This window comes from Dipodomys ordii, unplaced genomic scaffold, assembly GCF_000151885.1.
Source record: "Dipodomys ordii isolate 6190 unplaced genomic scaffold, Dord_2.0 Scaffold283, whole genome shotgun sequence".
NCBI classification, from domain to species: Eukaryota; Metazoa; Chordata; class Mammalia; order Rodentia; family Heteromyidae; genus Dipodomys; species Dipodomys ordii.
This window is the reverse complement of record NW_012267499.1, coordinates 331,949-348,731: the sequence shown is the minus strand read 5'-3', so window position 1 is coordinate 348,731 and position 16,783 is coordinate 331,949. Positions and strand designations below refer to the sequence as shown.

The window sequence follows — 16,783 nt, the reverse complement described above, 5'->3', positions numbered from 1 at the left end:
TTTTTGCACTGCTGAAGACTAAAGTCTAGGATACTTCCACTGAGAAAATTCCATTTCTTTTATACAGGATTACATTATCCTCATTTTGTCATCAATCTAGTTTACTTATTTAGAGACTGGGCCTTGTTATGTAGTGCAGACTGACCTCAAACTTTTATTTTCTTTTTCTTAAAATTTTTTTTTGTAGCTTTATTTGACACTCATGGGTTAGTTCTCATTCACATTGACTGTACATGGCAACAGGGACATAGATGATGGTTTTTTGGTGAATATCCATCCTCATATTTTCTGGATAACTACATATGGATCTGATAAGGGACATTCCTTATTCCTTTGGCCCAGACAACTTTTTTAAGCCTGGTATCTTTGTGCACACATGGAGTCTCCATATCTTTCATGGCAAGCTTCTGCACTATTTGAGAGCACAAGTGACATGTTTTGTAAATCCCACTTGGTGGATGGATATGCTTGTGCATGTTGATAGTGTAGTCTCAGGTCACCACTTCACTAATGATTAATGGCTTATATTCTTCTCATGCTTCTTTGTGGGAGCCATTCTGTTGGGCCCAAGTTGGAAAGGATCAAACTCCATTTTAAAAATCACTATTTGCCAGGCACTGTGGCTCATGCCTATAATCATAACTACTCAGGAGGCTGAGATCTGAGTATCATAGTTTGAAGCCAGACAGGGCAAAAGTCTGTGAGACTCTCATCTCCAATAAACTACTCAGAAAAATCCAGAAGTAGCACTGTGGCTCAAGTGGTAGAGAGCTAGTCTTGAGCACAAAGAAGCTCATGGACAGCACCTAGACCCTGAGTTCAATCCCCAGGGTTGGCAAAAATAAATACATACATAAGTAAATAAAATCAGTATTTATTAATTATACAAAGGTGTGCTTAATTCCATATGTGAATATATAGTATATTTTTATGAAATTCACTCTCTCCTTTGTTTTTCTTATCCACTTTCTAATAATTTTGAGAAATACTGGTCTAGTCTGCCACCAGTATTTTCATTCTCTTGAAAATGTCTTTTAAGCCAGATTCTGGTGGGTGGCTTATGCCTGTAAACCTAACTACTTAGATATGAAGATTGTAGTTCAAAGCCAGCAATCTTGGAGATCATGGGAAGGAATGTCCATGAGGTTCTTATCTCCAATTAACCACCAGAAAACCACAAGTGGAACTGTGGTTCAAGTGGTAGAACAGTAGCCTTAAGCAAAAAAGCACAGGGACAGAAGCCAGGCCCATGTTCAAGCCCAAAGACTGACCAAAAAAAGTGTCTTTTGTGTGCATAGTGTAGTGGTGTGTGTATGTGGGGGGGGGCAGGTAGGTGAGTATTGAAGCTTGAACCCAGGGCCGTGTGCTCTTGCGTACCCTCTTCTACTCAAGGCTGGCATATTACAACTTGACCCATATCTCCATTTCCAGCATTTTGTCAGTTAAATTAGAGATAAGAGTCTCTGGGACTTGTCTGCCCAGGTTGGCTTCAAACCAGGATGTTCAGATCTTATTCTTTTGAATTGCTAGGATTATGTGTTTTTATAAAGTAGAAAATGTAAACTTTAACAAAGTATAATTGATTGATTTTTTTATTTTCATTTATTGTGCCTTTAATGTGGTACCTAAAATCACTGCAAAAAACAAGATCATCCATATTCTTTATACTATCTTCTAGAAGTTTTATGTTATGTTTGAATTTAGTTCTGTAACCCATTTTGAATTAATTTTTCAGAATGGCATATAATCTGTATATTCATTATTTTACTTGGTGAAATGCAGTTGTTCTTGCAGCATTTGTTGAAAAGAGTATTTTTACCCCAATGCATTTCTTTGCTTATCTGTCAACAATCATTTGACTACATGTATATGGGTCTATTTCTGGTCTCTATTCTACATTAACCTAATTGTGTATTTTTTTTTGTCACCACCACACTATTTGGATTAGCTTTACTATAAATCTTGAAGTTACCTCGAAATGAGGAATTATAGATCTCCAACTTTGTTCTCCCATTCTGTCTTTCTGTCTCTTTCTCTCCCTCTCTCTAAATATATATTAGACACACACACACACACACACACACACACACACACACACACACACACACACACACATGTTCATATTCTGCCAATCCTGGGTCTTTAACTGAGGTCTCTGTTTCTGTCACTAAGTTTTAACCATTGCTATGAACATTTTTTGTCATTGTGTAAATATTTCATATAAAATAAAGTAGAAAAGAAACAATTGCTAAAAATTGCTAACAAGCAAAAATAAACAAGTGTGTTTCATAACTACTCAGAAAATTATTTCAAGTGACCTGGGAACACAGTATTTGCACTTATATTTTCAGCAAGTACTTTTTTTCTTTTTGCTTATGTGGTGCTGAGGAATTGAACCCAAGGCCTCAGGCATGCAAGGCAAGCGCTCTACCACTGAGCCACCTTCCCAGCCCATCAGCAAGTATTTCAGAATACAGAAATTTTAACTTTTGATAGTCTCATTAATTTATCATAAAGCATACAAGTAACCACTAATGTTAGAAACCAATAACTTCAGCTTAAATGCATTACAAATATTCACTCAAGAGCAATAGAGATCTTTTAATTTCTTTTTAGTTTTTGTTTTTTTACCAGTACTAGAGTCTGAACTTTGGGTCTCCCCTTTGCTTGCTTGGTTGATGCTATACCACTCGAGCCACACTGCCAACTTAGCTTTTTGCTGGTCATTCTAGAGATGGAGTTTCATAGCCCTTTCTGCCTGGGCTGGCTTTGAATTGCTATCCTCTGATTCTCAATCTTCTGAGTAGATAGAACTACAGGAGGGAGTCTCCAGTGTCTGGCTCAGATCTTGTAATCTTAGTATGAATCGACAATATTATCCATACGTGTTTATGCATATATATAAGTATATGCATATAAAACACACATGTATATATGTATAAAACATATATTCATATTTAACACATATGTGACACATACATACTCTACAAACATTCACACCAAAACATATTTTCAAGTAGTTGAATTAAATGCTTACATGTATATGTTATAGTTTAATATAACTTTTATTGTATATGTTAATTTTCATTCAATGCACTAAAATAATCTAGTTCCTTTTTGTATCCAACATACAAATATAGTTATCAAGAGCATAGAATAAACTGCCTCTCTTAGATAGTTTAATGCAATAATGGCTCACATTTTGAGTCATAATCATTTGGTTTCAAGATGAACATAAAGGGACTGAGAAAAAGATACTTCTGCTCTGGTTCTTGAAGAACTTACTACTACAAGAAGAAAGGAGCTGATGCAGGGCTGAGGGAGGAGAGAGAGAGGAGAGTGATGGAGACAATGAGTCTGAACAAAGTACATTATATACAGACATGAGACACCCCCTGTATAAGTAAATAATGTTAATAAAAAATAAAGAACTCTACAAAATAGCAAGAAAAACAAATTTAGAAGCTCCATCTCCAAATAACTAACCATCTAAAGATAAGTAAGGTGGAGTTTCTTCACAGAGGAATATGGAAGATTCAGAGGTTAGGAGCAATAACTAGAAAGAAGCATGACAATTTTGTAGAAAGTAAAACCTTTAGGTCCCTGACTTTTCTCCCATGATTAAAGGATACGAGAGCATTCTTTTCTTCCTTTTTTTTGGGGGGGAGGTTATTATAAAGGTGATATACAAAGAGTTTATGGTTCTATAAGTAAGGTAATGAGTACATTTCTTTTTGGACAATGTCACACCTTTGCTTGCTCCTTCCCAGTTTCTCCCTCCCATCCCTACTCACAAGTTGTATAGTTCATTTTCAGCATAGTGTCTAGTGAGAACAACTGCTACATTTGTTCACTCTTTTTCACTTCATTTCTGTGGTCCCCTTACCCTCCCAAAGACACATAAGTGAACAAAAAAGACAAAAGAGGAAAGAAAAACAACAAATAAGAAACAAACTTCTTGCTTCATTTCCTGGAGCTCATTTTGATAAATATTATTTTAAATGATTAGAGGCACATAGGCATTGTGCCTGTGTTCCTCTCCTAAGAGTATCCAACTTCAGTCTCACTGTATGTGAATGCTTATTTTCCTGTATAATTTAACATGTCCTGATGTATTTTAGATCTAGATTCCACATATGAAAGAGAAAACACATGCTGTTTGTCTCTCTGAGCTTGGCTTACCTCATTTAACATGATTTATTCTAGGTCTATCCATTTTCCTGCAAATTACATAATAATATTCTTTTTAATGTCTGTGTAAATTTCCATTTTTTCGCTTCACTTGTATATTGTAGGGCACCTGGGCTGTTTCCATAACTTTGCTATTTTTTGAGGAACCTCTATACTGTTATAGTATATGTTATAAACTGTTATAGTATACTAGTTTACATTCTCACCAACAGTTCAATAGGGTTCTTTTTCCCCACATCCCTGCCAACATTTGTTGCTCGAATTCATGATGTTGGCCAATCTAACTGAGGTGACAAGGAATCTCAGAATTGTTTTGGTTTACATTTCCTTTATGATCAGTGATGTTGAGCATTTCCTCATGTTTCTTTGCCATTCTTATCTCTTCTTCTAAGAAGTCTCCCCTTAGCTACTTTACCCATTTAGTGATTTGTTTATTCGACTTGGGAAGGGTTAGTTTCTTGAGCTCCTTGCATATTTTGGATATTAGGCCTTTGTCAGATGTATTGCTGGTAAAGACTTTATCCCAGTCTGTTGTCTGTCTTTTCAGTTTAGTAACTATGTCCTTTGCTGTGCAGAAACTTTTTATTTTGATGTAAGCCCATTTGTCAAGTCTCTCTCCTATCTGCTATGCCCCTGGAACTCTTTTCAAAAGTTTCTGCTTATGCCTATAAGTTCTGGTGCTTCTCCTACTCTCTCTTGCAGTAATTTCAAAGATTCAGGGCTAACTTTGAGGTCTTTTATCCACTTTGAGTTGATATTAGTACATGGTGACACACAGGGATCCACTTTTTGTTTTCTGCATATGGATACCTAGTTATCCCAACACCAATTATTGAAGAGGCAATCTTTTTTCCCCATTGTATATCTTTGGCTCTCTTACCAAATATCAGACTACTTTAAATATATGGCTTTGTATCTGGGTCTTTTAGTCTGTTCCATTGATCTTTGGGTCTATTTCTGTACCAACACCAATGTGGTTTTGTTATTATAGCTCTATAGTAGAGCTTCAGGTCTGGGATTGTGATACCATGAGCAATGCCTTTTCTGCCTAGCATTTCTTTGGTTATTATAGGTCTTTGTTTGTTCCACACGATATTTTGGTTGTTTTATCTCATAAAGAACTTCAATTGGATTTTGATGCATATGGCATTAATTTTGTAGACCACTTCTGGCAGTATGGCCATATTACTTCTACCTATCCATGAATGTGGAAGGTCTTTCCATTTTCTGATGTCATCTTTAATTTCTTTCTTCAAATTTTTATTGTTGTTTTAAAGGTCTTTTGCTTCCTTGGTTAGGTTTACTGCAAGATTTTGTTGTTGTTTTTGGAGTTGTTTTACTGATTTCTCTCTCTGCTTATGTACTGTTGGTATACAGAAAGGCTGCTGATTTTTCTGGGCTAATTTTGTATCCTGCTACTTTGCCCAAGTTATCAGCTCTAGGAGCTTGGGGATGGAGTCTTTTAGAATCTTTAGACATAAGATCATGTCATCTGTAAATAGGAATAGTTTGACTTCTTCTTTTTTTTATGTGAATCCCTTTTATGTCTTTTTATGCCTTATTGGTCTGTCCAGGAATTCCAGAACTATATTGAAGAGGAGTAGAGGGAGTGGAAATCCTTCCCATGTGTCTGATTTTAGAGGAAATGGTTTTAGATTTTCATTGTTCAGTATGATGTTGCTCTGTCATTATATTACCTTTATTATTTTGAGGTTTGCTCTTCCTATTCCTAATTTCTCTGGGATTTTTAACATGAATGGATGTTGGATTTTTGTCAAAGGCTTTTTTTTCTGCATCTATTGAAATTATCATGTGGTTTTTATTTTAGGCTCTGTTAATGTGATGTATTATGCTTATTGATTTAATATATGTTAAACTAGCCTTGTATCTCTGGGATAAAATCTACTTGATCATAATGTATGATCATTTGCTGAATTTTGCTGGCTAGTATTTTCTTGAAGAGCTTTGCATTCTTGTTTATCAGATATTGGACTACAATTCTTTTCTTTTCATTAGAACCCTTCATGATTTTGGGATGTGTGTGATTCTGGCTTCAAAAATAGTTTGAAATTGATCCTTCATGTTCTATTTCACTGAAAAATTTGAGGAGTACCAGTGTTAGTTTAACTTTCAAAAGTTTTATAGCATTCAGCAATGAACCTGTGAGGATCTAAGCTTTTCCTTGTGGAAAGACCCCAGATTACTTCCTCAATCTTATTGTGTGTTATGGCTCTTTTTAATGGTTTCTATCTTCCTTGTTCAACTAGAAATGTATCCATTTCTACTAGATTTTCCATCTTAGTTGAATATAGGCTTTCAAAGTAATCTTCATAATCTTTTGGAGTTCTTGGATGTGTGTTGTAATGTTTCCTTTGGCATCTCTAATTTTGTTGATTTGAGTCTCGCCATCAATTTAACTAGTGTTCCATCTATTGTATTGATTGTTTAAAAAAAACCAGCTTTTTGTTTCATTGATTTTATGTATGGTCTTTTTAGTCTCTATTTTATTAACTTCTGCCCTATCTTTACTATCTCTCCCCATCTAGCAGTTTGTTCCTGTTTTTCTAGCAGCTTTAGTTGCATCACATAATTATTTACTAGAGCTGTTTCTGTTTTCCTTATGTACATGCTTAGAGCTATGAACTTTCCTCTCAACACTTCTTTTGCTGTATCCCAGGGTTCCAGTATGATGTGTTCTCATTTTTATTGAATTGTAAGAAATTTCTGGTTTCTTCCTTTATTTCTTTAGTGATCCATATGTTGTGTGTTGTTCAGTGTCCAGTGTTTGAGTGTTTTCTACAGCATGTTTTGTTGCTAAAATTAGTTTACTTTCATTGTGATCAGATCTGTCAGCTTTGTTGTGTGTCCTAGAATATGATAAATCTTGGACAGTGTTCCATGGGCTGCTGAGGAGAATGTGAATTGTGTGGTTGTTGGGTGAAATACTACTTGGTGAATGCCCAGTAAGTCCACTTTTTGCTCATGGACCATTCCCTGTTATTATGTGACCTTCTTTTTCCCCTTTGTACTTTTTTTTTTTTGGGTCCAGTCGTGGGGCCTGAACTCTGGGCCTGGGCACTGTCCCTCAGCTCTTTAGCTCAAGGCTAGCGGTCTACCACTTGAGCCACAGTGCCACTTCCGGCTTTTTTCTTTTTGCTTATGTGGTGCTGAGGAATCAAACCCAGGGCCTCGAGCATGCAAGGCAAGCACCTTAACCACTGAGCCACCTTCCCAGCCCCCCCCCGTACTTTTTTTTTTTAAAACATTTAGTCTATTATTTTTTTTAATCAGATAACAATATGGCTACTTCTGCTGTTTTTTTATTGTTGATATTTTTCCTCTTTCTGAGTAATAAGTCGGATGTTTCTTGATTTGTGCTAGGTTCTTACTACTTGGCTTTCCATGGCATCCACCTGAGCTCGGGTTTCAGGTTAGATATTTGTATTTCTTTTTTCTTTTTTGGTCCAGTCATGGGGCCTGAACTCTGGGCCTGGGCGCTGTCCCTCAGCTCTTTAGCTCAAGGCTAGCGCTCTACCACTTGAGCCACAACACCACTTCTGGCTTTTTTTCTTTTTGCTTATGTGGTGCTGAGGAATCGAACCCAGGGCCTCATGCATGCAAGGCAAGCGCTCTACCACTGAGCCACCTTCCCAGCCCATATATTTGTATTTCTGACAGAGCAGAGAGATCAGAGAGAGTTCTAATATTGCCCTGTCTCTAGACTGCCATTTTGGATCTTTCCTCAATGGGTTACTTTCTAGAAAATAAAACTAAGAGGTCCTGTATTGGGAATGCCAAACACTGAAGAGTGGAGATGAGAAGGGGAGAAAAAAAGTAAGTGAAGTATGCACAATGAATTTTGTAGCAGCACTGCTCAAATTACCAGAGCCTTTTCATACTTGCATAACACTCCCTCTTTTACCTCTACCCAACTTCTATCCCTGATAGAAAATTGGAAGATCCTTCCCTGACAATGCTGTCAACCTGGAACATAGGGCTCTTCAATTGGAAAAATGCTCATTTTTCAATCATCTTTCAGTGAGGAAACTAGGTTCCATATCTTGTCCCAAGTGCAGAATCCCGATCAGCTTTGGAATACTGAAATTTTACTGGAAATTGATAGTCAAGGGTTGTCAGACATTTCACAAAGTAGAAACAACACAGAGCAGAAAAAAAAATCTTGACAACAAAACTGTAAAACAGTCCTAGAAAGAGTAAAAAAGAATCACATAAAACACAAACAGTATGCTTCTCTCAAAAAGACAGTCTGAGAGGGGCTCTTGAAAAAAAAGTAAAAAATTTGAAAATTGATACAAGAGGATTTAAGGGTGTCCCTCAGTGTCAGAATGATTGTCTAGCATGTGGGAGACTTTGGGATTCATTCTTCCCCTAACATGCATGGACTCACATAAATGTACATGCAAGTGCATGTGTGTGCACATACACAAAGATGATGATGATGATACAAAGGCTAAAAGATTAGGAAGTCTACCTAAAACATTTATTATTGACTTATTAAACTGATTACTAAAGTGAATACTGATTTAACAAGTATTGAGTGATACAATGATAATAAGAAGACAAAGACATAAGTCATAATATTTGATTTGAAATGGAACTAAATAACTTGAGAGGAGGGGAGGGGTTGGAAGTTATAGGGGAGATGACAGAAGGTATGACATTGATCAAGATGCATTATACATATAAGCTGACAACTTATTTAAAGATACTAAGATACTATGTCTCCATGTATATCTATCTAAAATAGAGAACCAGCTGCTTGTTTCTTAAATCAATCAAAAAATAGTAAAAAGAATTTTATTTAGAATTATAGAACCAACACTGCAGAGTTGAAGATAGTGGTTATCTGGGGTAGGTCCAAAAGATTTAGAGGAAGTGAGAGGACTTTTTTAGTAGTACCTGATTTTTTCCATGTATGTTAACTTTGCTACAAACAAAAATTAATGTAAAAATGATCAATGTGAAAATTTCCTGTTTTTAAGAAACAGACATTCAAACAACAGTTACAGGAACATTTACTATATGATCTTGCAGGACAAAGGCTCCTATTTCAGTCACATGAAAAAGGCTTCTGAGAAAATGGCATATTTATAGTGGTGTCTTTCAAGGTAAAAAGAGTTAACTATCAGAGATGGGATTCTGGGTGTTTCTTCTAGCAATAGTCTAGGCATTTAAACTTATTTGTTTGTTTGTAATGCACGCTGTCTAATCTTGCCATCCTCTTGTCTTACTCATCTTCCTAAGTGTTGGAATTACAGATGTGTGCTACTTTGCCCTGATCTGCATGTAAGTTTACTCTTTTTTTTGCAGACTTTCGAAATAACCATTTTATTTTGTTTACATTTTTTATTATTATTATCTTTAAGTAGTGGTACAAAGAAGTTCCCACTCTACAAAACAGTATATGAGTACAAGGTGTCTGACAACATTGTCATACATCTCTCCTAACCTATCCCTTCTCCCACTTTTTTTAAAATTGAGATTAGGTGATAACATAAATTTCACCTGTTTCACAGTATTGTGGAATACTGATACTTAGTTAAAGTCACAAACACATTTTAACCTTCACAAGGCAAATTGTCATTATCATGGTCTATAAAGTTTGTGAATTCTATGAGCTTTGACAATACAAGTTATTTCTTCCACATCAAGTGATGATTACATTTCTTTCCTCTTACTTAGTGTAGGCTGTTCCTTCTTTCCCTCTCAATCCTCCCTTCCCATCGCTGTCTGTAAGTTTACTTTCTAAAACACAAATGATAACATTCTATAAATACACTTGTATACATACTAAAATTTTTTTTACATATCTTCGAGACTGTTTCTCATAAAACATGCTTCTATTGGGTGCTGGTGGCTGACACCTGTAATGCTAGTTACTCACTGAGGATCGTGGTTTGAAGCCAGCCCAGGCAGAAAAGTCCCCATGAGACTCTTATCTCCAATTAACCACTCAAAAACCTGTACTGGAGCTGTGGTTTTGTTTTGAGCAAAAGAGCTTAGCGACAGTTCCCAGGCCCTGAGTTCAAGCATCATGACTAATGAAAAACAAAACTCCTACAAACATGCTGCCTATTAAAAATAAAAACAAAGCTGGGCCCCAGTGCTTCACATATGTAATCCTAGCTAATCAGGAGGCTGAGATCTGAGGGTTTTGGTTTGAAGCCAGCCCAGACAGGCATACCTGTGGCACTAATCTCCAATTAACTATTACAGCATTGCCCTTAAGTACAAAAGCTCAAGAACAGCACTTAGCTTTGAGTTTAAGCCCTAGGACTGGCACATGCAAAAATATCAAAGCAAAATGTTTTACATAAAAAACTAAATAGCAGTCAAGTGCTGGTGGCTCACGCCTGTAATCTTAGCTACTCAGGAGGCTGAGATCCAAGGATCATGGTTCAAAGCCAGCCGGGGCAGGAAAGTCCAATAAACCACCAGAAAACCACAAGTGTTGCTGTGGCTCAAGTGGTAGAGTGTTAGCCTTGAGCTGAAGAGCTGAGGGATAGCACCCAGGCCCAGAGTTCAAGACCCATGACTGATCAAAAATAAACAAAAACAAAACAACAAAACAACAAAAACAGAAACAAAAAAAAACCCTAGACAGCATAAAAGATTTAAAACAAAGTTTCTGGTCCACCATTCCTCTATCCTACAAAAGAACATTTGCATTTCCTTCTAGACCTTTTCCTGTAAAAGTAAGTAAATAAATAATATGTAAATACAATTCAACACAAGCAAAGGTAATAACACAATCTTCCAAATACTATAAAGTACTATGTAAAATAATTTGTATTTTATATCTAAAATAAAACTATGCATGATAACATATACAGGGCTCAATGTATTGACACAAAACCAAACTGAACAAAGGAGTATACTTAAGGGAAGAATCCAAAAGTGTAACTCATTTGAACAACTAATGTACTGTTTGTTAAAACAAATACTAGTAAGTGGAAACATGTTTTGTGGGTAGGAAAGAGTAGAGCAAAGGAATGGAGGAAGAGGGAATAAATGTGGTCATTATATTCAATGCACACTATGTAAACAATAACTATGTAACTCAAGAGACAGGAAAGGAAAAAGGGGGGAGAAGCAAAGAAGGGGTGAGATTAACCAAGAAGCACTGTACTCATGACCTAACTTATGGAAATGTAACCCCTTTGTAAAATGACTCAATAATAATGACAATAATATATTCATATTTTTTAAAGTGAAGGATTTTGTGATAAAAAATATTAGGAAACTGCACTGCAAATCACCTTACCAACACAATCACAGCACTCGTCCCAAAGGGCCCCAAGACACAGCATACACTCTTTACAGCAGGAACAATTTCCTTCTCCAGGCCGGCACTGGCATAGCTCCTAGAAACAGGACAGATGTATCACTCTAAATTACTATGTTTAAGATTGTTTTAATCAAAAGAGCAAGTCTAAAGTATTTGCACTTATAGTAATTTAGTCTTGATGTCATTTTTTAAGTCAATAACATTACAATGTCAAGTAGTTTTTTTCCCCCCTTTTGGATACATTCAGTGAACTCAGGTGCTTTTATCTTACTTTGCAACAAAACATTTATTTCATAGTCTATAACCTTGTTTTCCATATAACCTCAAGACACAACTGAGGAGAAAAAGAAAACATACTTTTCAGCTATTGAATTCATTGTTCAACTCATCTAAACAGAGATGTCTTGTAGTTTCTCAACATGTAAAGTGTGAATAAAAGCATCTTTTAAAAAACATTACTTGGGGTCCAGATGTAGTGATGCATACTTGTAACCTTATCACTAGGGAAACAGTCAGGAAGGAGGATGGTAAGTTCCAGACCAGTCTTGGGTATATAATGACCCTTGTCTCAAAAACACAAGAGCTGGTGATATAACTCAATTATGAGCTAACATGAACAAAGCCCTAGGTTCAATCCTTAGCTCTAGAAAAAAAAAAACAAACCAAAAGCTATTTTTAATTGACAAATGGTAAATTTAATTAATTAATGGTAAATGTTAGATCTAACTTCAAAGTTTTAAATCTAGTCTATTTTGACATTTATTTATTTATTTATTTGCACTGGCACTGGGATGTGAGTCAAGGCCTGAACAAGATTACTTAGAGTGCCAGCCTTGAATGAAAAAAGCTATCACTTGAGCTACAGTTCTAGTTCCAGGGTTTTGGTGGTTAGAAATAAAAGAGTCTCACACACTTTCCTGGCTTTGAAGCAATAACCTCAGATCTCAACCTCCTAGGTAGCTGGGATCACAAGTATGAACCACCAGCATCAGGGTCTTGTGCACTTGCTCAACTTTCATGCTTACAATCTAATTGTACAATTTGAGCCATACCTTAAGACTGGTGTATTACTGGGTAACTGGAGATGGAGCTGCACAGACTTCTCTGCCTGGGCTGGCTTTGAACCACAATCTCGAGTTGAGTGTGAGCCACCAGTGAACAGCTGGAGCATAGCCATTTTTTAATTTTTTTTTTTGGGTCCGGTCGTGGGGCCTGAACTCTGGGCCTGGGCACTGTCCCTCAGCATTTCAGCTCAAGGCTAGCGCTCTACCACTTGAGCCACAGCACCACTTCTGGCTTTTTTCTTTTTGCTTATGTGGTACTGAGGAATTGAACCCAGGGCCTCAGGCATGCAAGGCAAGCGCTCTACCACTGAGCCACCTTCCCAGCCCAATTTTTTAATTTTTATGCTTACATTAGTTTGTTTTTTTCTCTTTGCGGGGAAAGGATTTCATTGTAAAATTTCCATGTTTACAATATATTTTATTCAATCTCACTCCCTCAAATCTATCCTTTCCCAAAACAATTGCAAAAGGCTTCATAGCTGTATTTTCAGTTGATATCTATTTTCAATGTATTCATCTCCTTTCATTCTCTGTGTTAGCCCAATCCTCTCCTGCTAGCACCCACCTAAGCAAACACAAATCTTCTTTTTTTTCCTTTTTTTTGCCAGTCCTGGGGCTTGAAACCTGCCAGGGCCTGGGTGTTGGCCTTGAGCTACTTTTTCTCAAGGCTAGCACTCTACCACTTAAGCCACAACACCACTTCTGGCTTTTTCTGTTTAAGTGGTACAGAGGAATTGAACCCAGGACTCCATGCATGCTAGGCAAGCACTCTACCACTAAGCCACATTCCCAGCCCCCAGATTGTCTATCTTTGTATGTATCGACTGCTTTAACTGAGGTTCTTTATGCCATTTTTCATATACTTACAAATGTATTTCAAAATAAATACCTTTAACTTCCTTTTTCTCTTACCCCTCTCTCCTTTCTTCCAAAGTCTTTAGATTCATGTTCTGGTTTACTTATATATAATGATGTATATATGTATACATATATATGTATACACATAACATATCCATAAATATGTATGTCTTCAATATGAATAAAGAAACATACAATGTTTTGTTTTATGAGCTTGGCTTGTTTCACTCAGTTTGAAACCCTGACAGTTGCATCCATTTTCCTGCAAATGACATGATTTCAGTTTTCTTATATCCATAAATATGTGTGCCTTCAGCATGAGTAAAAAAAAAACACAGTATTTGTTTTTTAAACTTGGCTTGTTTCACTCAATATGATAACCCTTCCACCCCAATTGCAGCCATTTTCCTGCAAAGGACATGACTTCAGTTTTCTTTATGATCATAGTATATATATATATATATATATATATATATATATATATATATATATAAAACATCTATCTGTTATTGAGAATTTTGGCTGATTTCATTATTTAAGTATTGTGAACAATGCAGCAATAAAACAGATATGCTGGTGATATACTAGTAAATTGATTTTTTTCCCCTTCAGATATATGCCCAATGCTGGTATGGTGGGATCATAAAGTCTGTTTTTGTCTCTTGATTTCCATAATGGTTGTACTAGCTTACATTCTCACCAATAGTGTATGGGATGTTTTTCCCCATCCTCATTAGCATTTGTTGCTGTTTTTTTTTTGCTTGTTTGTTTGTTTTTTTGGTTGGTTATGGGGCTTGAACTCTGGGCCTGGGCACTGTCCCTCAGCTCTTCAGCTCAAGGTTAGCACTCTACCACTTGAGCCACAACACCACTTTCAGCTTTTTCTGTTTATGTGGTGCCGAGTAATCGAACCCAGGGCCTCATGCATGTGAGGCAAGTACTCTACCACTGAGCCACCTTCCCAGCCCACCCATTATTATTTGTTTTCTTGATGGCTGCCATTCTGACTGGAATCTTGTTGGGAGCCCAAAAGGGAGTCTCTCAACATGATAGGCTTGACTATCTCACTGGAACATCTTGAGGCTGTTTACAGAATCCGGTGTTTTCATCCTGCCCCAAACAAACACCCGGTAGCTGCTAAAAACCACCTTTTCACACTGCCCTAAGCAAACATCCTACAGCTGCTACGGCCAATGAAAAAAGCTTCATTATTCTAAGCATATAAATACCTCTGTGTGAAAAATAAAGATTTGCAGCTTGATCAGAATCCTTGTCTTGCTGTCATTCTTCGTGTCTCTTGTCCCTTCATTTCTTCTCGCTTAGGTTCATTGCCCTCGTTGAAGTCCTGTGGGTCGGGACAACTGGCGCCCAATGTGGGGCACGGGCCTCTGACTATGGAAGGAATGCTGTCCTCCAGGAAAACTTGGCCAAGTACAGTCCGAGATCACCTCGACAGACCCCGCGGAGAGACAGATCCAGGAGGAGAGTGAGGACGGCGCATGGTGAGTGACCCACTATGGGACAAGCAACATCGTCACATGATCTATTTCTGTCAGACCTCAAGGAGGCCTTCAAGACACGGGGAACGTGGGTTAAGAAAAAGGATTTAGAATTATTTTTCTCATTCATAGAGGACTTGTGTCCTTGGTTCCCCTTTGAAGGAATCATAGATGCAAAAAGATGGCAAAGAGTAGGAGATTGTTTAACAGATTATTATGAAATCTTTGTTTCAGAAAAGGTTCCTGCTAACACCTTTTCCTATTGGAATTTGATTAATGACATTTTAAAATGTTCTCTATTTGATAATGGAATTTTAAAACTTGTAAAAACGGGAGAGGAAGTTCTCCAACATGCCTCTCAGCCCCCCTTACTCAGTCACCCCCTACCTCAGACTAAACCCTCTACCTCAAATATTCTGCATCCCTCCTATTCGCCCCCTTCCTTTTGTGGCCCGGCCCATCAAGGGCCCACTGCCCCTCCAGATCCAGATGTTTATTCTCTCCCCCCTTTACCTAACCTGGCCCCTTTACGCGAGTCCCTTCAACATAGGCGAGAACACCTTCAACTTTTAAAAGAACTGCGGTCCCTTGATTATGAACTCCGCACACTGGCCTTGGCTGATACGCCCAAACCGCGTAATAAAATTAAGGTTAGATCACGCCATCAATCAGTTCTCGCCTTTCCAGTAACTCAGAGCCAGACAGATAGGACCTCAGAGGGTGAGGAGGATGAATGAGAAGAGGAGGAAAAGGAGGATGAGGAACAGGATACTAGGGATGAAGAGGAACAACCCACCCAGAGAAAAGGCCAACAAGAGTATAAGAGGCTTTGCCTTCGGTTTGTTGAAAAGCTTAAAAATGCATGTGCCCAATATGGTCCGACTGCCCCTTATACGTTAGCCTTGTTAGAAAACCAAAGTGCACGCTGGCTCACCCCTAATGATTGGAAGTTTCTGGCCCGCGCCACCCTTAGTGGGGGTGATTTTCTTTTATGGAACTCGGACTTTAAGGAGCAATGTAGAGAGAATGCGCAAAAAAATTTGGCTAAAACATCTTTAAAAACCTGGACCTATACTAAACTTTTGGGTAATGCGCCCTTTGATACCAATGCTAAACAGGTGCGCTTTCCTACCGGACTTTTGGCACAAATTCAAAATGCTGGCCTTTATGCTTGGAAGCTTCTCCGTCAAAAGGGATCGGCTACTACTTCCCTGGCAAAAGTTAGACAGGGGCCAGAGGAACCCTACAGTGGGAACCCTGCAGTGACTTGGTCTTCCGGCTTAACTTGGCTGCAGAAAGGCTTCTTGGGCCAAGTGAAAGTGAAAGTGCCTTTGTTAAACATCTTGCCTTTGAAAATGCTAACCTGGCATATCAAGATGTCCTCCTGCCACATAAAAACAAGGGTGACCTCTCTGAGTACTTTAGGCTTTGTGCTGGAGTAGGGACCGCTCACGCCATGGGGCTAGCCATAGGCGCTGCTTTTACCAAGGCATTTCAAAGTTCAGTCCCCTTGCTTTAATTGTTCTTTTTAATTTTAATTTTTTGTGAACACACTGTACAGAGGGGTTACAATTACATGGGCAGGTTAATGCATACATTTCTTATCAAGCATTGCAGCCTCCTCCGTTCTTTACCCTTCACATCCCTTCCCAGCCTCCCCCACCAATCCTCACCCCCCCCACCAACATTGTAAAGCTCGTTTTCAACATGACAACTTGTACTTCTCATTGTTGCAACAGGTCCACCTGTATCCTTAAACGACTTGTTTTTCCCCATCTCCTCTACATGTTATACTGACATCAAATATAGTGAAAGCAGGGGTTATACTTTGGGGGAGGGACATACAAAGCTACAAAGAGATA

General features: G+C 37.8%; 1 protein-coding gene across 2 annotated transcripts in view; it reads right to left on the bottom strand.

The window, feature by feature from the left end:
* Positions 1-16,783, bottom strand: part of Twsg1 (twisted gastrulation BMP signaling modulator 1) — a 54,406-nt gene that overhangs the window by 10,944 nt on the left and 26,679 nt on the right. For both annotated transcript variants that reach the window (XM_013036399.1, XM_013036398.1), the window contains exon 3: positions 11,477-11,576. In XM_013036399.1, the coding sequence (XP_012891853.1) occupies positions 11,477-11,576 (100 nt within the window). The remainder of the gene's footprint in view (positions 1-11,476; positions 11,577-16,783) is intronic.